The sequence below is a fragment of the Bactrocera oleae genome, chromosome 4 (genome assembly GCF_042242935.1).
Source record: "Bactrocera oleae isolate idBacOlea1 chromosome 4, idBacOlea1, whole genome shotgun sequence".
NCBI classification, from domain to species: Eukaryota; Metazoa; Arthropoda; class Insecta; order Diptera; family Tephritidae; genus Bactrocera; species Bactrocera oleae.
This window is the reverse complement of record NC_091538.1, coordinates 74,779,250-74,806,913: the sequence shown is the minus strand read 5'-3', so window position 1 is coordinate 74,806,913 and position 27,664 is coordinate 74,779,250. Positions and strand designations below refer to the sequence as shown.

Below are 27,664 nucleotides of genomic sequence, written 5' to 3'. Positions count from 1 at the left end.
AAATATTTAACTTGACTCGGACGGATCCACTTGACTTGACAAAAGCGCTAACTTGTCGAGAGCATGTTAAAAATTTTTATCAATAAAAATAAAAATAAAGCGGGGAAACATTTCGGGGGCTTAGACAACTTTTTATGTATTAACAAATGTTGCATATGAATTCATTCGTTGTTCAACGAAATTGTGAATTGTGTAATTCATATTTAGCATCTTAATAATTTACACTATAGATGATAGACTCATGTAATTTCATAACTAGATTTTGTTTTATGTGCGATACATTTATATTAAAAGCATCTTAACTCACTACTATATTCATCATATTAGTGCTGTGAGAAGGTACAGTACTAGGTTCCAATAGCTATAATTTATATTATCGAATAAAATGATGCCAATCTTAATATTTTTGGTTGAGATATAATATTTTTTACATATTATATATACATATGTATATATTAAATGTATGCAATATAAACTCAAAACAAAGGAAGAAAATTTAGTTTATTCAGTATGTTGGTTGAAGTTGTTGCAAGAAGCGTTTTTCTTGACTTTTTAAAAGATTATAATAATTGGGGTTGTGCAGTCAACGGCGACGTGTAAAAGAACCAAAGTTAAAACCGTACTATATTTCCATATCCTGGTAGTTTGTTTTTGACAACAGAAAAGGTTAGTCACGTTTTTGTCTGCTCTTCTATTTTTAACTTTTAAAAGAAATTGATTAAAGAATATGTATTAAAATTTGCGTTAAAAATGGAATAAAGTGTGGCATTCGGTGAGTCCACTTTGTCTGGAAAAAGTGTTTATAAGTGGTACAAGCGCTTTACAGAAGGCCGAGAAGATGTTGATGACGATGAGCATCCTGGAGGTGCGACCACGTCAACAAGCGAAGAAAACACCGAAACAGTGAAAAAAATTGTTCTTGAAAGTCGTCCAATCACTATTATTGAAGTTGCAGAGGATGTTGGCATATCAATCGGCTCATATCATTCAATTTTCACGAATGTTTTGAACGCACATGAACGCTTATTCGTGGTTTTTGGATAAAAACAAAACCATAATCATGCCACAACCAACGTATTCACCAAATTTGGTACCCTGCGACTTTTCCTATTCCCAAAACTGAAGAAACCAATGAAAGGAAAGCGTTTTGCCACAATTGATGAGATCATGTCAGAATCGAAGAAAGAGCTGATGGCCATACCGAAAAGCGCATTTCAGAAGTGCTTCGAGGTTTGGAAAAAGCGTTGTAGCAGTAAGTAGCGTCAGTGTAAAATTAAAACACGAAATTGTCACCCTTAGCACAATAATACTCGAAACTAATGGATAGAATGTCATGAAATTTTAACAGCTGTCTTTTGAAGGTTAGTACTAACTGAAAATGAGGTGAATTCAATAAAACTACCGCCATCTATGTGTGAGGCCCGATCATTTTCAGCCCATGTGTTACGTACTTTTCAAAAAAATTCAAAATTCACCTTTTCGTTTGAACACACCTCGTATGTATATCGTACAGAGAAAGAATAAGATGGAATTTGAAATTTTGTTTTATGGAAAGTATCATGGTGTTAGTCCGATTATGCTCATTTTCAAACTGTAACATAAGGAATTAGAGATGAGATTTCACAGTAAAGAAAGCGGTACCACGCTCATTATTTTGATAAATGTACATACAGATATATCTGTATCTATCTACATATGGATATATCTTAGATTAGTTGTATATATATTTCTTGATTAGTTATAAGTATTACTAGCAAGCTTTAGGTGAACAAAATTATCGCAACATGTTGCAAGAGTAGAAAAAGCTCTGGCACAAATCCCTCAGTCGTTCGAAGGTTGCTCAAATTTTGAGGAAACACAATGGGCATTACAAATAGAACTGCGATGACCACTAGACCCACATTATGCATGTATGTATATAAAATGGATTAGACTGTAAATTGTATATTTTGTTAATACATATGTATGTCATACATTGTGAATAAAACAGTTTTCAGTCTTCATCATCCTATTTGACAGTGTACTTTACCTAATACACTTCTCGTTAAGGGATGTTTTTAAAAGCTCTAAAGAGTATGGTGAAGAGCAATAGCTCAAAGGGTATATGGCAACAGTTGCGAAATAACTGACAATCAAGTTGGAACTTCCCACGGTAAATCACTATCTGAACAAATACAAAAATTAACCAAGTGCCAAACAGCAATTCGGGAACTAAAATAATTACATATGCATGTACATTTACATTATTGCGTACATATGTAATTGAACAAAACCGTTTTTGAGGCAAACACAAATTAATGATTCTTAAATAATTAAGTGACGCAAATACCTCAGAGCCTTTACAGTGAATTTATAATCTGTAATATGAGCTGCATACGACTGCGGTGAGTTCTGAAATGTAATTGTGTGTTGAATGGCTTGATGTGCCCAACTTTTGTGGTGTAAAAGTAAAAATACGGGATGTATAAGTTCAGTTAGTGAAGAACTTTCGGTAAATGTATATATTAATATTAATAATTGATACCATTTTAATACTCCAAAGTTAAACTAATAAATACTGTAAATATTTACAATAAAATAAGAGATAAAAAAATTGTGGGAGTAGTGACAATAATGGTAATTCAAAAATCCAATGATTTGACTTTAAACAAATGTTTTTTTATGCATATACATACATTTGTGCACATGTATCATGAAACGTTAAAAAAGTTATGATCAAGTGAAGTGCGATATTGTAGCGAATTTTTAAGGCGCGTACACTCGTCATATATTTACATATACCTATGTGTCTATATGTTAATGTATATATATACATATATATACATATGTGTGTGTAGTGGGACGAAAATCTTTATCCAATTATACCGACCGAATTTGTAAGCTTTATACACGTAATTCTAAACGTGCAGGGACATTGTCGACAGGAATTTTTGGAATGCTTATATTCTTATCATTCATTTGTACGTATACATATATTAACGTACATAATACGTCTTTTGAGAATTGACTTTTATTCCGTTTATTATGTACAAAAGAGCAAACCCAGTCTAAGTTTGTTATCTCAAATACTTTTAAAAACTTTGATTTTATTATTTTACTCGTTATTGCAGTTGAAACTACTCTACGGCTCCAAAAGATAAAGTGTATAACACATTATCAAAAATTTACTGAAAATCCGCAAATCCATTGTCCACATTTAAAAAGTGATATCAATTATACAAAAAGATTGACATTTTATCTGAACGTGTTGAATAGTTTCACTAAACCTCGCAAAAACAAATAAAGACATACTAACGACAATAATTCCTGTAACAACTGGTACGGTTTTAACATACCGGCAAATATTACTTATAAAACTATGACTATATGAGTATAAAATATAATGTAATGCCAATGCTAGTTTTGGTATACAAAGTATATAAGATATTCTCACCCTAAATTGTAATATATGAACACCAAAAAAAACATGTAGATTTACATATGTAATTTGATCGTACAAGTTTACAAATTTTCTATCATTCGAAAAGTAATATCGGAAATAATAACATTGCTCAACAGTCGAGATAAATTTATATAAACGCCGAAAGTAATGGCGATGGAATGGATTACCGCAATGGACAAACGGTAAGTATCAATACATTATTAATTTATGGTTTTATGATCATACATTTATACTATAACTCTTTGCTCCGTTAATTGCAAATACAATAAAAAGCAGTAATCCCCAAACGAATATCGCCAGAGGCGTTCATTTTTTATTAGGAGGATACGAGTATTATTGTAGAAATAAACTCTATACATTTGTGAACATTACAATATTGGCGTAAACAAAACTATCTAAAAAAAAAATTTAATCTCATAAATCACAGTTTGGCACATATTCTACCAATCTCTCATTAGTACGGTGAACAAAAATACTTCCAGTTGAGATATCAAAGTGACGTTTTAGTATTTAGTTCAAAATATTATAACATGGAATAAATGATCAAATGGTCATGTTCGAACAGCTCTAATTGCGGAACCGTTTATGTATAACAAACATAAAAATTTAGAAATTCAATCAGTTCGGAAGTTACATACCTAGATTTGTATACTCCACAAAATGTTGCACAGAATGTAGTAGTTTTATTCACCAAATAGCTACTACCTAAAATTAATCGAATTAGATATAGAATTATGTACAGAATAATTTTTTTTACCCTTAATAAAACCATCTTTTCAAATAATAATAATTTCAATTTAAAATATATATGTATGTATATAATTTAATTACCGATAATAAATTTTAAAACTTTATTTATTTTTTCCAAAAACTTTTTTCGATTCGCGTTTTTTTTTTTAACAATTTCCAAGATTTTTTATATTGCGATTTCTTGCAAATCTGTTAGTAAAAAAAAGTATAGTAAAGTATTCCTCCAAGCCGATTTTAAGTTCATCTAGGCAAATTGATTTTGCAAAGTCTCGGGTTTTGAGATTTTGCAATTACCAAAAGTGGTAATTTCTTACTTCCCGAAGCATTGGCGCAGGCTAAAAATGTTGACCTTTCTTTGGTGTTCTTTCTTCCTGTTGCAAATGCTTCTTCTGGAAGAACATATGTTTACTCAATATCGCTTTCATCTGCATTGAAAATTGTTTCATGGGAAAGTTTATTATTTTATTATTACGTTCTCTAGATTGTCTATAAATGGCTCCACACTATTTGCGTTAGATGACAGTTTTTCGTCACATTCTTTAAGAAGTCGTATTCCGAACTAGTCATCCAACCATCACTGGCAAAAAAACTTCCTTCTTAGAACTAAGAATGAAACTTTTTCGCTATTGTCTTTAAAACGGTATCACTAATAGGGATATGGTTTCGAAGTTGGGCCTGCTTCATTCTAGGAAACTCGCTTTGTTTAAGGGCCTTAATGATTGCGTGCGATGCGTTTTTGAACGTACATATTCCTCGATTTCAAATTTAGTTTTTTATAGTACAAGCTGACGACTTTGGAACTCCATATTTCGGGGATATAGCGTTTAGTCTCTCTCCCTCTTAGTCGAATCGTCCAAAATCTTTAGTTTATTTTCCAATCATAAACGCGTTCTATTTGACATTAAGCTTTCTAAACCAAACAAAATAGAAGCAACCCTCCAAAAAGAATTTTAAACTGACTAAATTATGATTAATTCAAAGTCAATGGAAACTGGAAAAATAATTTATATAAATATAAATAATTTATATATTCTGCAGATGTTGTACAACAGTTAAACTACGTTGGTTTAACGAAACATTGGTTTTTTTTAAAGAATGCGAAGTTTAAGATAAAAATATAGCAGCGTTCGGAATATCGCATACTTAAAACTCTTTGCGTTCGTACTATAAAAACATCCATTCGTTATACGACCACTGTAATTTAAAATTTAAAAAAAAATACACATGCTCATATGCCAGCATTTCGATATACTCATACAGCACATGCTCGTGTGTGTGTACTCATTATGAATTCAAATAAAATAAAGAAGGAAGGGCTAAGTGCGGGTGTAACCGAATATTTCATACTCTTGCAACTTGTAAGGAACCAAGGCGGAGGAACACCTTCAGGTTTTGGCAAAACTTTATATTAAACTAGGAAAAGTATCGCCGTGATTTCATTCTTTTAAGGAAAGAGGATACACTGTTATTAGAAAAAGATTATTTCTGCGGTAGATAAGGCATAAAGTGAACCGGAGGTTCGAAAATACCATATTTACTATCTTAGGTATATGGGGGTTAACGGAAGTGTTGACCTGCTTTTACCCATTTCGACAGTCTTTGGACGTAAGATGAAATACCTTGAGGCTCAATTTGTACAAAGTTTTATTCTGATTAATTGATGTTTGATGTATCCTAATTTAAGGCTTATGTAGTTATGGAACTTTAAAAGTTTTCGTTTAATGTTGTTTTTTGGGCGTGACAATAGTCCGACACGGACAGACGGACGGACGGACAGACAATCACCCAGACTGCAACTCGTCTCGTCATCCTGATCTAATCTCATATCTATCTCGATTTGTTTTAGGTGAACAAAACTATTATACTCTGTAGCAACATGTTGCAATAGAATAAAAAAGTGTATGGGTATTTTTTCAAAACTTTTGAAACATGAGCAAGAGCATGAAGCTAGAAACAGTCACCGACGCAAAACCGTAGACCGAGCCAGCTGATATGACCTATCTTATGAGAGCGCAATATAAATGAACACTCACCACCATCGCTGCTCAGCACCGCTTCTACTGACGTATGGTAGGATATCCACGAAAATTGGATTTTGCCCGTAGAACCGTAGAAATTAGGAGACCACGTTTTGTACTTGATATAGGTAGCCTTGGGATATGTATGAGAAAAGCTCATCTATTTCTAGCAACAAATCACGGTAATAACAAGTAAGGAAGCTCTAAGCTCGGGTGTAACCGAGCATTTTATACTCTCGCAAGTTGAAATATATGAATTTCAATTATATATCTTACACACTGACCGATATTTTCGGTAAAAAATCGACTATATGCACTGGGGTCCACAAACCACCAAAGTATGTTTGGGAAATTGGCGTGGTTGTAATCCGGCTTCGCCTATTTTCCCCACCATAACATAGAAATTTGGGAAGGATGTTATATACCAAATTTGAATAAATTCGGTTGAGCAGATCCCAAGATATAGGTTTTCGCCTAAAAGTGGGCGGTGCGACGCAGACTGTCTAATTTTGAACGCGGTTCCTCTAAAGTCATTTCATACCATCCCAGAGCTAAAATTTAATGTCTTTGGCGTATTTAGTGCTTCATTTATCGCGCTTTTAGTTGTTTTTAACAGTACCGTTATATGGGGAGTGGGCGGGCTTGTCACCCGATTTCACTTTCATAATGTCGACAGAAGTGCTCAATACATATATTCTCAGTGAACTTTGTTGTTATAGCTTTAGCAGTTTAGGAGATATGCACATTAAACATATTAGGGTGCGGGACCACGCCCATTTAAAAATAAAAATTAACTGCAGATGTTCCTCCCTAATGTGATTTTATATACCAAATAACAGTCTTGTATCTTATTGTGGGGCTTAGTTATGGCAATTTATTTGTTTTTGATTAATGGCGTTTTGTGGGCGTGGCAGTGTTCCGATTACGGCCATCTACAATTCCAACCGTTTTACGATACCAAGAAACATTTGTACCAAGTTTCATAAAGACATCCCAATTTTTACTTAAGTTACAGCTTGCACAGGCGGACGAACAGACAGTCACCCGGATTTCAACTCGTCTCTTCATCCTGATCATTTCTATATACATAACCATATATCTGACTCGATTAGTTTTATGTGATACAAACAACCGTTAGGTGAACAAAACTATTATACTCTGTAGCAGCATATTGCGAGAGTATACAAATGTTATTTTTGTTGTTAAAACATTATACAATTTTTAAGAATTTAAAATTTCTTAAGGGATAAGGCCAGCCTAGAGCCCTCAAAAAAGGTTTAACTTTAACAGTTTATTCGTAGAGTAAGGAAAAAGGGATATATTTTTTTATATTAACCGATTTCAAATTCGGTACATAACAGTTTTCTCATATTTCTATATTACAGTGCGAAAATTGGCGAAATCGGAATACTGCCGCGCCTATTTCCTATATAACACCATTTTAAATTCCATCTGATTCTTTCACTTTCCACTATGCAAATCAAGCATTGTATCGGGGTAAAACTTTGCTTGAATAATGCGTTTAAAGTATGCTACCTTGGAATCAAAAATTGTCTAAATCGAACCAAAACTGTTCAAGCCCCTAGGTACTGAATAGGTGGACCCCTGTGCCTATAATTGACTTTTTACCGCATATATCGATCAATATATGAGTTATCTCAATGAAAATGAGAGAGTGTTTTTTACTCATAACAAGGTATGTGCCTAAAATGGATCAAATCGGGTGAACATTCTACCTAGCCCCCATGTAACTATTATCAGGATTTTCGAACATTCGTCTGAACTGGATGATGGTATGTTAGGTATGTTAGTCTGTGGCATGTTAGTAGTATGTGGTATTGGCAAAAATTGATAAAATCCTGTTAATAATAACCTCAACGTCCATACACTACTTATAATGCTTTTCGTTATTCTAACCAGTTTTATGAAGAAAATGTCGATCAATGAGTAATAACATAATTTTTCTCAAACGAGTGTACCATTTGACTTTGCGAGAGTATAAAATGTTCAGTTACATCCGAACTTAGCTCTTCCTTACTTCTTTTAAACTATTTTTTTTACAAAGTATTTAAAAGACAGCGTTTATTTTGTAGATCAATTTTCAAAATATGAAATTCATAATATCCTTAAGTAAACTGGTCTTGACCAGTTGTCCGAATTACTTATATCGGTATACAACGGTTTACCACCGTGAAGATATGTACATATGTATGTCATCGAATTACCAACTTTAAATGTATTTGTTAGTTTTGAATGTGTATATTACCACTATGATATGAAAATTTATTTAAATACTTTTAACTTTTTTATGTACTTTCAGTCCTTGTGATCGCAATTTACGCGATGCTGAACTGATATCCTGTCGTCTGCGACGCGTGGAGCCACTGTGTCGTCTGCCCAGTTCGGCACTGCAGCAATTAGCCATGTGCGGCTTCTATGAGGATTTAGAAAAGGGTGTGACATGTAAGCTTATAAAATTAAATAACTTTTTTAGTATTTTCCATCCAAAAAGTGCATAGAATCATAGAATACACTCTGTATTTACAAAATTATATTTAATTGAGATATTCTTTACAACTTTTTAATTCTGATTAATTATTTTTTAATTACATTAAAACGCGTAATATGGCAACTCTGTTCTTACGCCTTGTTTTTGCCCTACAGGTGCGACCAGTCGAACTTCAGTTCGAAAGGACGTCTCGGGCAAGAATAATAAAATTATCTCTATCATTATTTGTTACTGGAGTGCAAACTACTGTTTGATATACATACTACATATGCAGTTAGAGTGGCATCTCTTTTATTGACCTTGTTTTAACCACAAATATGTGGCATTGTTTTATCAACATGTTGCCCAGTAGGTTTTGCTTACGAAGTTTGTTTATATGATTATAAAATAACCTGGATAGTTTCATCCTGTCCTTGCACTTTATTGTTTCCATTAACCTTACCAATTTGATCTAATATTAGTATATATTTCTCCTTAGTATTCTTATACTAATGTTTGAAAATACGCGAAATCACGCCTACTTCTCATATAACACCATATAATGATTTGCGATATGTTGATTGTATGTAATCCATTGACAATACCATTTAATAACGATCATTGAATTTATAAGAGAGTGCATAATGTTCTGTTCTCTACGATTTTAACTCTTCCTTAATTGTTTTATTACATTGAATATTAATTTGTATTTATCATATCAAAAACTGTTTGCTTCTACTTTTGCAGTATTTCGTGCTGGTGAACAGGGTCGTTTTTGGTACGCCGTTCTAGGTGGGTCGCTTGAAGTTCGTTACCATGCTTCAGAGAACGATGCCAAAGTAAGTAAACGAAATATTTCACGTTTCTTTATACATATGTACATATGTACGAGTATGAATGTGTAATAAATTGCCAATCCTGTGTACATATGTATGCATATACTATTAGTAAACTCAAGGGAAGGCAAAAGTAATTAAAATATTTTTAAACTTTCGCAACTGTGAATAATAGTTTTGTTCACCTAACGATTGCAAAAATATGTATGTAAAAACCACTCATTAATAAATTGCGTATAATTGGTACATAATCTTAAATACAATGCGTTTAATAAGTATTTTGCTAAGTACGTAGAGAAAATTGAACGCTTAATTAAATGAACATGTTGGCCCTTCGGTACTGACACGAACAGCCATGTAAAACCACTGCAATGAAATTGTTGTATGCCAAAATGCCAGCCATCGCGTTAGCCGTGGAGATGCATGCACACATTGATTGGCGCTTGACTGCACTTGCAGATGTTTAAATACTAGCTATGGCATACGCCGTAACATCGTCATAACACCCGTGTCTACTTCTACACGCTACATATGTATGTACGACCTGGTATGTATACATGTAATTAGTCATCGAAGCATACTTGAATGCTTAACTGCCCCGGTCTGACAAACCAATTGTGAAATCAAGCGTAACCGTAGGATCACAATAGGAGTCTTCTATCAAAAATTCGTATTAAAATGACATTCGAATAATAATTTTCGCCATTTACAGTTTACACATGTACATATGTACATATACATAGGTATTTACCATATCTGGTAAATCAAATGTATCCTACCAGATACCACAGCAACGACTATATCAATTTAAACGAAAATTGGGTAGTATTCTACTTCCCATTTAACACAATTTTGAATTTAATTAGATTCTTTTACAAAATGTAAATCAAGCATTAATGAAGATATCGAAGTAGAACTTAGAACAAACCGTGCTTTTAATGGAAATCGTTCATTGAACAAAACTAAAATAACTTTGTTTGTAAAAGCTGCACTTAGATAATAAATGTTTGTTTGATGGTATGTAATGATTAATGAAATAAAGTTCTTTTTGCCAATTACATATTTATATATGTATGTAAATTTGTAAAACTAAGAAATTATGTTTTTTTTATTACAGGCACCAGTAAGTTTGTACAATCTTAGTGTGGGCGCTACATTCGGGGAGTCCATATTACATGAACTACCACGAGATAGCACTGTTGTCACGAAAACCACTTGCGAGTTGCTTCGTGTGGAACAACAAGATTTTCGACTTATTTGGGAAGTAAGTAACATATTTATTGGCCTAGGATATTGTTTGGTATGAAATGTGTAGTTGCGAAACAAGGGGAAAATTATCAAATTTAATAATTATATTATATTTATTTTAAACTTTGACTTCCGAATAAATTATCAAAAGATATTTGTTTATTGAGTATATAAAAAGGAAATAAGGATAATGTTTAGGTTATTTAAAACTTGTGTGTTTTGATATATTAAAATATTTTGGTAAATTTAGTTTTAAACGTTAATTTTAAAAATCTTTTGTGATTAAAATATACATGTACTTATATTTAGAACTCATATAGGATATCTAGCTTGTTAAACTAATTTTATTTATGTATTTTTTTCTGTAAAATGGAAACCGAAAAATACCCAAGAAAAACATTTAAAAATCTCAAAACTTATTTCTTTCCTTAATGGCCCCACTGTCAAATGTTAAGCGGCCTTTACACGGTCATTTTTGTATGCAAACATGATATGTGCCGTTTCAGACAGGGACGCAAAAGAGTCTCAAACCAGTTTATTGTGGGCGAGGGGACGACGAGGAAAGACGAAGGGACCGTGCCACTCGTGTTCGGGTGGCACGCTTTGTGTTCTTGTTCGTAACAGCTCGCTGCTACCCTTTTCAGCATTCCTTTTCACTTTCAAATCCTTTGAATGGTTGCAAGAGCGCTCGGTTTCAAATGAATTCGATCGCAAATTTGAGTTCTGTTATCTATTTTTGTATGTAATATGCAAATACGTATGCATAGAATAATAGAAATATTATGACAAATTGTAAATAAGGAGAAAATTAAGATATAGATTATGGAGTAAAGAAATTATGAATTTTTAATACGGAGTAAAGAAATTATGAGTTTTTAATACTTAAAGATTAGGAAATTGCTATTATAAATTTGGCCTTGAAAATATTAGTTGCGGATATTCAATACATTCTTGTGGATTAGGGAATTCCCGTCTTTAGTATTTTTTTGAAACTATTTAGCGGGTAGGTACTTGTACTATGCATATTGTTCTACCATATTCATGGTAATTCATTGCAAGCAAAATGTGTGACCATCATCTCAACATACAAATGAAATACGCAGCACGCAGTGTTGCGCGGTGTTGCGCAGTCGAACCGCACAAATATTTACGAACATTTTGTGAAAAGGAATGCAGAAAAACTAGACTCGAGTTGCTGGACTCTTTTTGACCGTGTGAATGCCCAGAGCGACACCAAAAGAAAATTTGAAAAACATCCGACTCTTTTGCATCCCTGTCTGAAACGGCACTATGATGCAAAAAAAAAACTGGTTTTCGTTTAAACGGTCGAACATGCAATCATACATTATTTCTCTGTTATTTGTGAACGAAGCAACATCAAGGATGAAATCATGGATAAGGATGAAATGACAAGGATGACATGAAGCGAGGCTCATTTTCTCTGATTTTTCTGTTATTCGCTTTCCCTGATTATTAAAATCAGGGAATTTCGAACAGCTGATGTTAAAAAAGGCGGGATGCCAGAAATAAACCCGCTAAAAATAGCTAACAAAAGCAGTGCGAAACGAAATTTCAGGGAACGACACAAATACTTTTGAATAACGTGCAACTAAATTTTATTTAAAACGTTCATCATAAAACCATGATATGTTATTATGACTTGTATTGTTTCTTTGTTATAATTATTTTTATTCATATGTTTTTTTTATGATTTTTTTTTTAAATTTTAAAAGAAGTCCTTCCACAGTTCTTCGTTTATCCGTGACGTCATTACGCTTCAATGTTTGCTTACGACTGAAAAAATATACTGCGTGCATGATGCAAGCGTTTACACCATAAAACATGTTCATAACAACATCATGTTTTTAAAAATTTTTAAAAACCATCGCACATGTATGACGAACACGAATTTATTATGTTTACACGCTCATTCTTCTCATCACGCCGCACATGCTTGTGTGCTTTTACATTGGGATTCAAAAGAGTCTGATGTTTTTCAAATTTTCTTTTGGTGTCGCTCTGGGCATTCACACGGTCAAAAAGAGTCCAGCAACTCGAGTCAAGTTTTTCTGCATTCCTTTTCACAAAATTTTCGTAAATATTTGTGCGGTTCGACTGCGCAACACTGCGTGCTGCGTATTTCATTTGTATGTTGAGATGATGGTCACACATTTTGCTTGCAATGAATTACCATGAATATGGTAGAACAATATGCATAATACAAGTACCTACCCGCTAAATAGTTTCAAAGAAATACTAAAGACGGGAATTTCCTAATCCACAAGAATGTATTGAATATCCGCTACTAATATTTTCAAGGCCAAATTTATAATAGGAATTTCCTAATCTTTAAGTATTAAAAACTCATAATTTCTTTACTCCGTATTAAATATTCATAATTTATTTACTCCATATCTACATATATCTTAATTTTCTCCTTATTTACAATTTGTCATAATATTTCTATTATTCTATGCATACGTATTTGCATATTACTTACAAAAAATAGATAACAGAATTCAAATTTGCGATCGAATTCATTTGAAACCGAGCGCTCTTGCAACCATTCAAAGAATTTGAAAGTGAAAAGGAATGCTGAAAAAGGTAGCAGCGAGCTGTTACGAACAAGAACACAAAGCGTGCCACCCGAACACGAGGGGCACGGTCCCTTCGTCTTTCCTCGTCGTCCCCTCGTCCACAATAAACTGGTATGAGACTCTTTTGAGTCCCAATGTGAAACGGCACAAAGTGCACCTTGCAAACATGAATGACCGTGTAAAGGCCGCTTTATAAAAAATGTGGACTTTGACAGCGCTCTCTAAAATCAAAGAGTTTCGGATCATTTTATCCATGTTATCCATGTCGTTTCTTGAAGAGAGCAAAAAAACGGAAGTCAGTTTGACAGCAAGCACATAAGTGCTGCCCAGCAAGTTTTAAATATATGTTTATAAAGGTGATGCCAGATAGGCGCCAACATACCGGCCGCCTTGAACGACCGTTCAAAAAATTACAATTTCAATTAAAATCTAAGAATATCATATAGAAAACATGTCCCCTTTTGTTGGTAGTAACAATAATTTAATCACTGGCCTCATAAACTCCCCTTCGGATGTCTTCAAGTTTACAACCCGAACTTGACCATCCGTCCCTGGAGCAGAGAATGTAGATTATAGAGAAGGTTCACAGTGCGGACATTAGCAAAATATTTTACTTTACGCAGGGGTACTGAAAACGATGAGCGTGTTTCACCAAATGGCCACAATTAACATCAGGGGACTGAAAAATAGCAGAATTGAGCATTTTCATATATCAGCATATTTTATATTCTCTGCCTGGAGAAATGCCAATCACGTTGAAGACTGACAAGATACTCGTCTCGCCATCGACTTCAGAAGTGTTGTCTAATCGACACAATGCTTTGCCAACCTTGATATATTGTTCCCTTTAAGGCTTCAACGTGAGGATCTGGAAATACCTTTAGTGGTTCGCCAATCATGAAATGTAGGAATATATACAAATAGGGCGCGAATTCACAGGCTCAACTTCAGTTAGTACTCTTGCAAATTCTTCATAAGCTAGAAGCGAAGTATCTAAGGCACGTTTAATGTGATATTTGATTCGTTTTACACCAGCCTCCCAGAAGCCACCCACCATTGCACCAGTACTCATGCATATAAATTAGCCTAATTTATGCCTTTGTAGATTTTGCGCCTCTTCCATGCGTAAACTTCACGGAGTAAGGACCAGCGAAATCGACTACGCTATGTAGAAAACAGCTGGTTGAAGTGACGCGGCTTAGAAGCTGCTTAGCCATGAGCTGCTGTAATGGTTGGCAACTCAGTAGTCTGCAACGAATGCATTTTCAATACATACCACGGTGAGGTTACGAATGCGTGGTACCCAATATCGTCGTTGAAGCGTGCATTATCTGAGATCCACCATGTAACGGTAAAAAATGTATTTCTACCGCGATTCATTTAGCGAGCGGTGATTTCTTCGCACTATTATAGGAAGTTTAACGATAGCGTTGCGTTTTGAATGCGGCCTCCTACACGTAAGATACCCTTAGAGTCTAGAAACGGTTGCAGTCATGCTAGACTGCTTCGTATATTTATTCGTATATATATTGGCAATGAGAAATTTCCTTTTTAAAAGTGATAGACTGTGTATACTAAGTAATGCTAATAATACTAGTAGTGCTATTTCAGTGTTTTGATTTTCAGCGCAGGATAAATAGCCATATTTTTGTATCTCGGCACTAGACCATGCATTATTGGTGAAGCGTAATAAATAAGCGGTGATGCGTTTAAGTTGGTTGAATGAATGATACTACGTCAGCGGGTTCCGTCAGCAGTGTTATAGTCTTGCTAGATTTTAGTTTGAGATCAGTTGCATGAGGTTCTGCAGAGATCTGCCAACTATTGTTGTACACAAGTAGCCATTGGAGACCATGCCACCAAAGTTGATGTACGAGAAGTTGCGACGGTAATATGCCCCTTGAGGCGCAATCAGCGGGATTGTGCTCTGAGGCGGCGTGTCTCCAGTGTGTTGCTGGTAGAACATCTTGTACTTCAGCAACACGATTGGTCACGAATACTGACCAGTGGCTAGGGTTGCCTTGTAACCACGTCAGTGTAACCATTGAGTCCGTCCATGTGTATAATTTGGAGAATGTATAGTTCCGATTTGATTCGTGTCATGGTAATGAGGTAGTTTTCAGAGGCGCTACTCGCTACCTAATCGTACCGTCCGGGTCCGGAGACTGCGTGCGGCTGCATATGCGACTTCTGATGCGTCGGTAAAAATGTAAAACTGAGAATCAGATGTTTTGCTAGTACCCAATCAGCGGGTTAGTTTTAGCGTGGATAGTTGCGGTAATTCACGACGATGTGTCAACCAGTCCTTCGCAATTTCTAAAAGAACTGATTCATCCCAATCCAATCGTACAAGGCGCAATCAAACCCAGTGAATCGAATACTTTACTTGAATCGGAAAGAAAAGTAAGTTTGTTAAGCAAGTCGTCAGAATTCACTGCTATAGGAAGCCAATCATGGTTTGTGTGCCATATTGTATTAAGAGTGTGGGTTTGGTCTCCATCGGTTAAGAGATGCGAAATTTGTTTAGATGCGTGCGGTATCAGATCTCTAAGCCTTTGAGAATTGGTTCCCCATTTGCGTAGTTCGATCCCGCTTTCAGAGAGTGCGCGGGAAACGTTTTTTTTGAAGTAAAGCGAGTTAATTAAAGGTATCAGCACCAGTTAGTAAGTCATTCAAACGCCAGACTCCTATTTGGCGACATAAACCTTGCGGTACATCTTTTCGATGTCGGCTATGATTCCAATAGATCTTGCTGTAGCTGTGGGCCATGAGAGCGTCACTTAACGAATTCCCATATGTTGACTACTTAGATGCGTTGAAAACTACTCGCAGTTCAGTAGTTTGACTAGTGGTCTTTACCACCGCATGATGTGGCATGTAGTAAACTTTATCTCTTGCCATCTCAGCTGGTTCCATGTGTCCCATAGAGATGAGTTTTCGAAGTCGTTCGTTAGCTGCAAATCCTTTTTCCATGCGGAGTAATGCTCGAATAGCTGCTTCTCTTGATTCACCTATCAATACGGGTTTCTTCAATGGTAATCGCACAATGTAGCGCCCATCTGATGCATTCGGTTGTATCATCGTATAGTTTCTCACACATAGATTCTTCAGGTGAGAGGAATTTGCGGGCAGGTAACTCTTCGAGTTCCCAAAACATGTGGATGAGTTCAGTTAAATGAATGTCGGAATGTAAAGTTGAAATGTTCACCGGTGGGCTTTGAAAATTCGCAGCGTTACGAAACAGTACCCATCCAAAAACAGTGTTTTGTGCCATTGGTGTACCCCGTTCACCCTTTCGGCGTAATGTGCGGTGTAAATGGCGTATAGAAGACAGTCTTTATTGTTGTCGTTGTCTTTGCGGTAGGGTTGAGTAGCGGTACCATCTCCCATTGGGTTTCGTGTGCTAACTTTAAAACGGTTAGGTGAATGAGCCAGTCATCCCAGAATTCGACTGGTCGTTCGAGCGCACTTAGAGCACCAACGTGTTGAAGTATGGATTACTTTGATGTGGCTGTCCACCATGATCCGCATGACCTTGTACCTCGCGGTCAATAAGTCCCAAGGCGTCATGAAAAGAAAGCCATTGAGTGGGATCACCACTAAATGAAGGCAACTGCAGTTTTGGAAGTGGTACAGGTAAATCTTGAGCGGTAGTTTGCAATGTCTGCTATTTGAGTTACACACAGAAGTTTCAGGTTAGAGGTACCACTCCTCACCTTGTATGGGTACCTGCTCCTCCATGGAAACGTTCTCGTCTCCACATGTCAGCTCCACTTCTTGTTGCGCTACGCAAAAGCGAATCCATTGCTCCTCAAACAATTGGGAGTAAGTCGTTATAACCTCGTTGTCTACCGATAGAGCATCCACTTTGCTAGATTGCAAATAGCGTTTGATAGCATTTAGCGCGGAGTAGCATTAGATGCGGAAAATTAAAGTGGATTATTGCGGATTAAAATTAAACACGACCTATCTGTTCGAAATCCTTTATTGAAGAGAGCGAAAAAATGAGAGCTATTTTGAGAGCAGCACATAAGTGCTGCCCAGCAAGCTTTAAACATATGTTTATAAAGGTGATGCCAGATAAGCGCGAACAGGATGTCTGTCTGTCCGTCCGTCCGTGCAAGCTGTAACTTGAGTAAAATTGAGATGTCGTAATGAAACTTTATACACATGTTACTTGGGAAAAGAGAAAGGGCGAGTGCGCAGTAACCGGAGCACTGCCAGGCCCACAAAACGATATTAATCGAAAAGCTAAAAAATGCCATAATTAAGCACTAAATTAAGATATAAACATGTAATTTAGTACAAGGGATTGCAGTGGTACCTTTGGGCTAAAACTTTTGAAAAAATGGCCGTGCCCCGCTCTCTAATAGGTTTAATGTACATAGCTCTTAAACTACTAAAGCTACAACAATCAAATTCGCCCCCGATGAGATGAAATCGGATTATAACCCGACGCTCTCCCGTAAATCGGTTTTGTTAAAAACTACTAAAAGTGCAATAAATCAATAACTAGTAAATGTGTCAGATAACTAAATTGTACACCCAGGATGACAACAGAGGGCTTTATAGGAGTCGGGCTCAAAATTGGACGATGGGCGTAGCACCGCTCACATTTAGGTAAAATCACATATCTCCGGACCTACTAGACCAATTTTAACCAAATTCTGCACATAACATTATTTGTGAAAATGGGCGCAATCGGACTACAACCCCGCCTTTGTACTTCCCAAATAGCACAATTTTAAGTTCCATATGATTCTTTCACATTCCAGTACACAAATCAAGAACCAATGAATATGTTCAGATAAAACTTTACACAAATAGTGTCTTAGGGGATTGCCATCTCCAGCCTAAATTTTGTCAAAATCGGATCATAAGTGTACAAGCCCCCACATACCGAATACGTGGACCCCAGTGCGTATCGCTGACTTTTTGCCGAAAATATCGGTCAATGTGTGAAATATATAATTAAAATCAGGAGATAATCCTTTCTTGATGATAGTGTGTTAAAAATTGGTTGAATCGAGTCAAGACTTCCCTTAGCCCCCATACACCTAATTTAAAGATTTTCGAATTTCCAATTGATTTTATACCACGTATAGCGATCAATGTGCTAGTTATATTAATGAAACTGAGGGAGCGTGTTTTTCTAATAACAGTGTAAGTTTGTGGCTAAAATTGATAAAAACAGGCGAAATCTTGCCCTAGTCCCCATATAACTGACATTTAGGATTTTGAAACGCCTTTAAATGGCTTTACACCATATATAATAAGCAATGTCAAAAATTAATGAAATCAGCTTTTTAGGTTCATCAAAATGTGTGATATTTTAATGAAATTAAGTCGACAAATTTTCTTAAAAGTTATAAAACTATATTAATTGTTTGACACTCGAGGTAAATGAAATTGGTCTTGGTCTAGACCTCATATCCCTAATATAACGAATTTCGATCCTTTGGTTGACGTTTTTTCGGTTAAGTTTATATCAGATATATCTCATTAGAGGATGATTTTAAAATAATGTTCACTAGTAAAATATAGTTATAAAACTATTGTAATTGAGTCTATGACCTATGTTATAATATAATTTATAAAATACAAAACTTTAGAATTAAATTTCGTCAAATAATGAATGTTGAAATCTTTCGCGACATTTTTAAATATGACGTTTTGCCTACACTTGAAAGTATTTCACCGGCTTTGATCCTGGCAAGTTGCAAGAGTATGAAATGTTTGGTTGCACCCAAACTTAGCCCTTTCTTACTTGTTTTTGAATTGATTCGTCCGATGAGGTACTTATTATAAATTCCGCATGGGAGGTGTGATGTAATTTTGAGTGCTGTGCATTTTTTCCTAAGTACAGATTCACACATATCCGTACTTTTGTAATATTAGGAACGTTTGGCTTATTAAATTTTACTTGTAAGTGCTGCAATTATAAAGGAAAGGAAAGTAATGAGAACTCTCCTCAGGTTGTACAGGGAGTTTCGATAATCATTGCTCATTAAAAAAATCAAGATAAATTCAATGTTTCATATGAATATGTGGCACTCACTCCCTGAGCGAAACCAGATACTTGAAATACCGACAAAACGGATTTATTACTTACACTTAAACTGTTATTACTCAATAATCAGTTTAACTACGAACCACAACAAAAACAATAGGCAAAATATGACATTTCTTCGTCTATTTCACTTAGAAAGATGTATTGAATTCGCATATGCTACTTTACTTTGCCATTACTTACGTATTGGTGAAGATTTTAAATACTTTGCCTCAAAATAACTTCTGAACTTATGCCACACATATAATATGTCTATGTACTTTTATATCACTTTGTGAATTAGATATTTAACAAAATTATATGCTGATGTTATAGTTAGCATAATGTGACTTGGTGCTAAACATTGATGTTGGTATGTGTTTGCGTCTATTCTCAATATAACGGATAGAGCGACACTTAATATTGCGACCTTAGGTTTTTATTATAGATAGCTGAATCAATTGAAGTTATAATGTTACTTGGTGCCAATGCTTCGCTCAACTTACTGCCATTCGATACCTGAAAATGAAATTAAAGAAATTAATTAGACATATTTTCTGGGCATAGAGTCGTTTCGAAGATAATATTCGGTCCACACATTCTCCTAGCCACATTGACAAGATATCTGAAAAAAATTAAGTCGAAATTTTCGCTAAGTGTAACGTTATTCATACATATATCAGTCCATACTTTCCCCAACACCTTTTTTTAACTTCCCGCTAAGAAAATGGAAAATTTTCTAAAAATCGGGAAGATATTGGTTTCACCCCATTTTGCAAAAATCGAGTTCTCAACAGATCTCGACGTTCTGAGGGTCGAGGAAGCTTCCCCGAACATTTCTACGATGATGTCCGTATGTGTGGATGTATGTGTGTGTGTGTGGATGTATGTGATCCTCTTATAACTATTAAACTGCTCAACCGATTTAAATAAACTAAACGGCATTCCAAAGGGTTTCATTGCACTTGAATTTCGTGTAAGTTTGGACCCAATCGGACCAGTAGATTTCGAGAAATCTCAAAAATTTTTTCCAAACGACTTGACCGATCGACACCAAAAACTAATCAGTTCTAAACCTTGAAGAAACACATCGTTTGCCGCAAACCGGGTCGAAATCGGTTGATTTACTTGCTAGATATCGAAAACGAAAAATTTCGAAGAGCTCAAAAGCAGTGAAAAAAGCGAAATTTGAACGTTAGCGTATGAAATTAGAGGGAAGTTGCAGGGATGGCCCTTGAGTCCAACCGTTTTCCACATTTTTTTAAGTGTCTTAAGTCTACATATAATATATTATGTTTAATTTTGAATTAGGTGATATTGCTTACTTTTGCTGAACTTAAAAAAGAGTTGGAAGTTCATCATTCCATATCATGTGATATTCACCGTTATTATTATAGCTTTAGTCATTCGTACAACAAATAAATTGAGTTAAAACCCAGATCATCAAAAAAATTGCCAAATGTGTTCCTGGACACTCCAGATAATAAGATAATTTAGTCCGGCTCAGCTTAGGCATTCCCACTTGTCAATAGAAAAATTGCTTTACTTTGTTATAATTTTTACAATTTGTTGGATATGGAATATATTTGGTTTTAAAATATGTTTTTTGCTTTTACAGAAAAATAAAGAATTGATGAATGACATTATTACAACTTGCAAATTGAAAAATGGTAAGTTACATAATGAATTAAGTAGTAATTATTATTTAAATGTATGTCAGTTGTATTTACTCCACTTAACATACCATAATTGACTCAATTCTAAAGTACCAGAAATTGGCACACTGTAATACTATATGGAAAAAATATGTAATTAAACGCTAATGGCTGATTCATATACATATTTTGCTTCGCTTTGCTTCAGGCTTCTGTTTTGACACATGAGTTCGTTCACATTGAAGGGAAAAAATAAAAATAAAGCAAATTTGTGCAACTCTCATCTTTGACAAGCATCCGCAATTTTTATACTCTTGGAACATGCTGCTTCTGAGTATAATAGTTTTTCACTTAATGGTTGTTTGTACGACCTAAAAGTAATAGAGATAGATAAAAAGTTATATTATATATATATACCATACATACATAAATGATTATCGCGAGGAGCTGAGTCGACTTAGCCACGCCTGTCTGCTCATTTATCGGAACCGCCGATATTGGACTACCATAGTGCATATATATGTCATACAAACTTACCGGTCGAAATCAATCCCTTGTATGGAGATATTTTTATTTGACAAGATATCTTCACGAAATTTGGCATAGATTATTACCTAAGATAACGCTGCATTCTTCGAACAAATTGAGGGATCAAAATGAAGAATAAGATCTTTTGAATATATTACTTCGTGGCTGTAAGGAACTATCAAACCGTTGACCGGTTATGTTTCCACGTTTAGTTATATGTTACATGCAGTGGCCATAAAAAATGCAGCTGTGAAGACTATTATTGCTTCGGTGTAGCCGAAGTTTACAAGTTGTCTTGTTTATTAAAAGGATTTGCCAACACCTAACGATATTTGCCCGGGCTTTGATCCTTCCTTTCTAAAAAATGTTCGGTTACAACCAAATTTAGCTCTTTTTTTGACTTGTTATGATGAATTTTGTTGTCCCTCAAAAACTACTACTTTTTAATATAAAAATGCTGGGAAATAAAAAAAGAATATGTTAAATAAGTAGAAAATACGTTGCGCATATAACAAGGTCATGAAAGAAACTTTCAAATTTATAGCACAAAAAGTTGTTCTCTCCTGTCCTTCGTGACATCTAGATATTTTTCATTTAAAAGTGTGCCAGCACATTATTAATTTTATCATTTTTATTTTTCGATGAACGGTGCTTTGTTGGAATTTGGAAAAAACTGATGCCAACAATAAGTAGCGGTAGAAATAATTTCAACCTTAACGGAACGCACAATTTTCGTTCAAGAGCTTTCGAAGAACATATAGATCAATTTCCGTAACATATTATATTTTTATACTCTCGCAACATGTTGCCACAAAATAACTTAACTGACAGATGTTTGCTAACCAGACATTGAGAAAACGGCCCATATTCACCTAACGATTTTTTGTAGCACTTGCAACTAATCGAAATAGATATTGCGAAATATGTACATATATACCCAATGATTTTTAAGTGGCCACGCCCATAAATTTACAGTACATACCTTACAAGCCACTAAACTACCTATATCAACCAAACTGGCTACAAGTTTTTCTATTCCCACCTCATACAGTATGAAAATAAGTGAAATCGGATGATAACCACTGCTAATCGCCCTGTTGAAAACTACTGAAATTGCGATAATAAAACAACACATCAGAACCAATAAATCCCATAATAAATATGCTACGGAAGGACTCAATAAGAATCGATGTAAATTTTGAAATTTTTGTGGTATTGCCTACATTTAGGGGAAATCTTATATCTAAATAGCTTATCGACCAATTTCAACCAAATTTAGTGGAAAACACTATCCTGAAATGTTTATGTTATAATGGGAAAATGGCCGAAAACTCACTACAAAGGTCCCATATAACACAATTTTAAATTCCTTCTCATTGCTTTACTTTACATTATATAAATCAAGCACCAATGACGATATCGGAATAACTTTACACAAATGTGTGCTAAAAGTTAATGCAATCAATCCAGATCTTCCCGTAACCTCCCGTAACCTAGTGAATTCCAACAAGCCAGCTGGCTTTAAACCATTCATGTTGATCAATATGTAAGACATTTTCAGGAAATTAATTTTCTTAAACTTTATATAGTTTAGGGCTGAACAGGAATGAAATCGATCTAGACCTCGATCTACAACCCATATCCCTAATATAATGGATTCAGACTCTCTATATCTTTTTAAGTTAAGCCCTTCCTTACTTCTAAAATATTAATTATTATGAAAAACCTACTAGAAGTACCATGATTTTTTCTGTGCTAATTATTTGCATAAAATTAACTTATTTTTAATTCATCACTTTTTTTTTTGTATTTATATTTTTTTGGAGGTAATAAAGTTTGGTTTCACAGTGAGTTATTATATACATACATATATAAAGGATAAGAAAACTTTAATATTATCAATTTAACATCTCTGTATTTACATCTTGTTTCCAAGGATTCGGTTCCGGAGTTTCACCAATTGCTTCGTCCCCAACTAAGCGTCCTTTAAGTCCAGATCATCCGAATCCCGCTTTACCTATTTCTGAGGTAAAGGCGTTTTTCAATATCACATACAATATTTTTGATACTACATATATTTAACGCCGATGGGTACATTTAAAATGAACATATTCAGCTTTTCTCATATTGATCGTACGTTCCTTTATAACTGGTATATTAATAATTTCTTATTTACCATCACAACCATGTTGCAATTATACATCCAATACATCCGTCTTCGCCAGTCTCCGAGTTCTACTATGAGTCGAATGGGATGGGCTTTGCGTACACTCCTTATTGCTGATGGTTCAAGTTGTCTCAAGGATAGAAAAGTAAGTGGTAAACCCAGAATTTTGAGACATTATTTTGTATGTAAAAATTTATATACAAATGCATAACCTTCTTATCTAAAGTAAGAATACAAGCAACCAATTTACTCGGCTAATTAATTATTTCTATTCCTACCTATTTTAAAACTGTATACTTACATATAAATGTTCAAGTTGAAACATTTCTATAGAAAAATATACAAAAATATAACATTATTTTAATTTCTATGTATGAACTAATACTATGTATACTATGTAGTATCATGTTTACGTTTACGTACATAAGCGAACGTATGTACTTATTTCTTCTTACAGGTAGCTGGTAAATTTATTCGAAAATGTGCACCAGGAACAGAATTAGTGGATTGGCTGTTGAATTTATCATCTATTGTTCATACTCGGGCCCAAGCTGCTGGCATGTGGCAAGCGTTGCTCGAAGAAGGGGTGTTATCCCATGGTTAGTCTGCGAGTACAAACAGAAAGTATTGTTTTTAATAACGTAGTGGGGTTTTCCTAAATGGTGTGTAGATGTTGGAATCGATTCAAATGGCTTTGCTTGGTTCTTATACAGCTTTCTTTATCTAATATATAAAATTCTCGTGTCACAATGTTATTTACCGTATTCCTCCGAAACGGACGGACCGATTTTTACAAAATTTTATATGCGTATTCAGTAGGTCTGAGAATCGGCTACTATTTATTTTTCATACCCCTAATTGATAAGTGTTTTTTGTTTATGTATCAAGTTACTACTACTACGTTTACAATTATCATATTACTATCTCAGTGTAACTCTTATATTAACTATTAATTATTACTATTTTATTCATAATAATAAAATTATTAATTTCAAGTGTATTTGCAACGATTAGTTCAGTTAATCAAGTTTTAGTTAAACAATTGATTTACATAATCTTAAAAGTATTCAACACGTGTCACAAACAACGGATTTTGAGTTGTAAATTAATTTTTTTTTAATTCAATTTTTGAAAACTTTTGTTTCAATTTTTTTTTCATGAACTATTTTTTAATAAAACTAATATTTTCCCTATAATCTAGGCCGTAATTATAACTATAACATTTTTCATCATTAAGTATTTTCAAATTTCCAAAGAGGCTGATTTGAGCCGTAATACAAGTAAGTCAAGAAGTATTAGAAATAAAAGATCCCAAAGAACCGAAGAACAAATCCATCAACAAAATGCTGATGCACGTGAGAGCATGGAGCAATTGCGTCAAGAACAATCAGAATATACACGAGCTGAGCGCAATGAAGTTATAGGATTAGAACAAAGGCAATCACGCCGTTTTACGGTTAATAGACGCAAAACAAATGACCAACAACGCCAACAGGTACATCGTGCATTTACATCTGATTCATTTTGGCGTCTAACGTTCCAGTATGAGCCAGATATTGAATATTATGCTCATTCAAAAGTGGTAATTGGTGCTATGGATAAGGAATGTTCGCATTATCATGTTCTCAAATTCAAAAATGAGCCACATGGGGTTGCGCGTCAGGAAAAGTGCAACTAAATGAAATTGGAACACCACCAGAACCATTGAACGGTTTACTTATTGGCACGGATCCGGATTCTAACGTATTCTTGAAGTCAATTCGAACATTCAATTCATGCTTTCAAATGACATCGTTTGGAGCAACAGAAATAGTTCGAAATACATGGTCAACAATACAATTCTACATTCAAAATGAGAGGCCAAGTTTATCATAAAATGGGCTCATTGCCCACCACATAAATTTTTACAAATCTACTTCATTAGCGGCGAGGATTCAGAAAGCGCACTTGCCAATCGCGTGAATGCACGTTGTGACTATAATAACATTGATTCATTTTTTGCCAGGCGCATCGTCGGCGACTTGGACGCTCTATTGAACGAGCACAATGAATTGTTAGAAATATTCAAATCAAACATGCAGTGTTAGTGTTACTGTCGTAATTAAAAAATAAACTATAATAACTTAAAAATAATATTGTTTGGCGTTTGTTATTTTTATATTCCCTTATCGTTGATAGCGCTCCATGCCTATTTCACGCATATACCACATACTTACACACTTATAATACTTGTAAGTAAGTTAATTTTTGTCTACACTAGAATTTATTTAGAAACTAAAAATAATTTATATGGCAAAAGAATGTTTGCCGGGTCAACTAGTTACATATGTATATATAGTTGTTTGTTAAGACTTGTAAACTTCTTGAACGGCATGTAAGCCCCGACTATTAGATTAAATTGGGGAAAAATCAGTTATTGTCATTGCCCATTTTGTTGATCTTTTCGCCAACATCGTCCAATATAATTTTGATACCGACTCAAAATTTGCAGCAAATTGATAATATTTATTCGGGTAGACTTCTAAACATATTCATTTATAAAAATTACTCTTAAAGATTATGTTTAATAGGTTGGTTATACATATGTACATATCCTGAATAATAACCAAGAATGTAAACAAGGAGCTGCCGCAGAACGTGAACATCTACCTCCTCAGTAAAACCCTTCACATAGCTTAATTTGTCATTCACGCTCACACATATACATACGTACATTTGTATACGGTAAATACTAGTCTACTCTAAAACACGATTTCTTACGGTTCCAGTGAATAAAGAGCAACCCTTTAAGGATAAATGTTTTTTGTACCGTTTTCGTGTTGACGAAGATGGCAGTGCTGGCAGCTACTCGACAACCGAGGATATTAATGCAGCTAATGAATATGTTCGTGAGTCTCTGAGCACACTTTTCCAACGTGGACCAGATGCAATACTGCGAATGATTTTACGAAAGCCGTAAGTACACACATATGTACATATCAAAGTGCAGAATTAGTTGTCACACACTAATGCACATTCATTTATACACGTGGCCATGGACACTTCTAGTGTTGTCAAGCTGACTGACATCTTCATTATAAAGAATTTATTATTTAACCATATTTTTTATTTTTTGACCATATATGTATATAGTATTAGTTCTTTACATCAGTATACGAATATATTCGCTAACATCCCTTTTCTTATATGGTACGTACCATATGTATATGAACGTTTGCAATTAGTTGTATAATTATTAATTTCAGCTCACACGAAAGAACTCCCGAAGAACTTGAACTTATTTTTGAGGAGCTTTTACACATAACAGCCCTTTCGCATTTGTCGACAAGTATAAAACGCGAACTCTCCGCCATTATCGTTTTTGAATCACATGCACAGGCTGGAACAATACGTAAGTTTAATCTAATTGTATTATTGTTAATTAAACAGTTCAACAAACCAAGGTATACATATGTAACTATTTTTAAACAAATGCACATTCATATCTCTATCTCATTCTCTACATACATATGCATGTACATATGTACAGTGAACCAAAAGCAGAGGGAAATGTTTTAGTTATGAAGTGACTTATTATAAAACTTTTAAAAATGCAATGAAAATATCTCATTTTTAAAAGACTAATAAAAAAATTGTGCACTAACGCTAATAATTCTATTGCGTGATTTACTAAAAGTTGGCCTGTGCGGCACTTTTTGCATTCACTCCATTTTAGAACTACACTTCAAAAAAAGCCGGACTTATCGATGAAAAAAATTAGGGAAACGTAACGAAGAATATATCGACCGTGAATTCTATAATTTTAGATGAGGCATAATTTAATATATTTGGACCTGATCGTTGTTGATTAGAATGGCGCAAGAAGGGCGAAGCGTTGAAAGATAAA

General features: G+C 34.6%; 1 protein-coding gene, 1 long non-coding RNA gene and 1 pseudogene across 11 annotated transcripts in view; 2 read left to right on the top strand and 1 right to left on the bottom strand.

Annotated features, from left to right (window-relative positions):
* The first annotated feature begins 2,114 nt into the window (after window positions 1–2,114).
* The window catches only part of Epac (Exchange protein directly activated by cAMP), a 37,312-nt gene continuing 11,762 nt past the window's right edge, over window positions 2,115–27,664 (top strand). For 4 of the 10 annotated variants that reach the window (XM_070108809.1, XM_036367637.2, XM_070108808.1 and 1 more), the window contains exons 1-11: window positions 2,116–2,384; window positions 3,111–3,624; window positions 8,531–8,673; window positions 9,446–9,537; window positions 10,652–10,798; window positions 21,047–21,098; window positions 23,548–23,639; window positions 23,837–23,923; window positions 24,236–24,377; window positions 26,547–26,733; window positions 27,024–27,169. In XM_070108809.1, the coding sequence (XP_069964910.1) occupies window positions 3,590–3,624; window positions 8,531–8,673; window positions 9,446–9,537; window positions 10,652–10,798; window positions 21,047–21,098; window positions 23,548–23,639; window positions 23,837–23,923; window positions 24,236–24,377; window positions 26,547–26,733; window positions 27,024–27,169 (1,123 nt within the window). In that variant the 5' untranslated portion in view covers window positions 2,116–2,384; window positions 3,111–3,589. Of the gene's footprint in view, window positions 2,492–2,513; window positions 2,617–3,110; window positions 3,625–8,530; window positions 8,674–9,046; window positions 9,068–9,445; window positions 9,538–10,533; window positions 10,552–10,651; window positions 10,799–21,046; window positions 21,099–23,547; window positions 23,640–23,836; window positions 23,924–24,235; window positions 24,378–26,546; window positions 26,734–27,023; window positions 27,170–27,664 lie in introns of those variants that run through there. The other 6 variants (XM_070108804.1, XM_070108805.1, XM_070108807.1 and 3 more) reach the window with 6 other exon arrangements.
* Window positions 23,871–27,393, bottom strand: LOC118681760 (uncharacterized). Its single transcript, XR_004977509.2, has 5 exons — window positions 27,218–27,393; window positions 26,976–27,157; window positions 24,202–24,383; window positions 24,080–24,105; window positions 23,871–23,998 (listed from the first exon to the last, which is right to left on the bottom strand). It is a non-coding gene; the product is annotated as an uncharacterized lncRNA (long non-coding RNA).
* LOC138857137 (uncharacterized) lies at window positions 24,847–25,880 on the top strand (annotated as a pseudogene).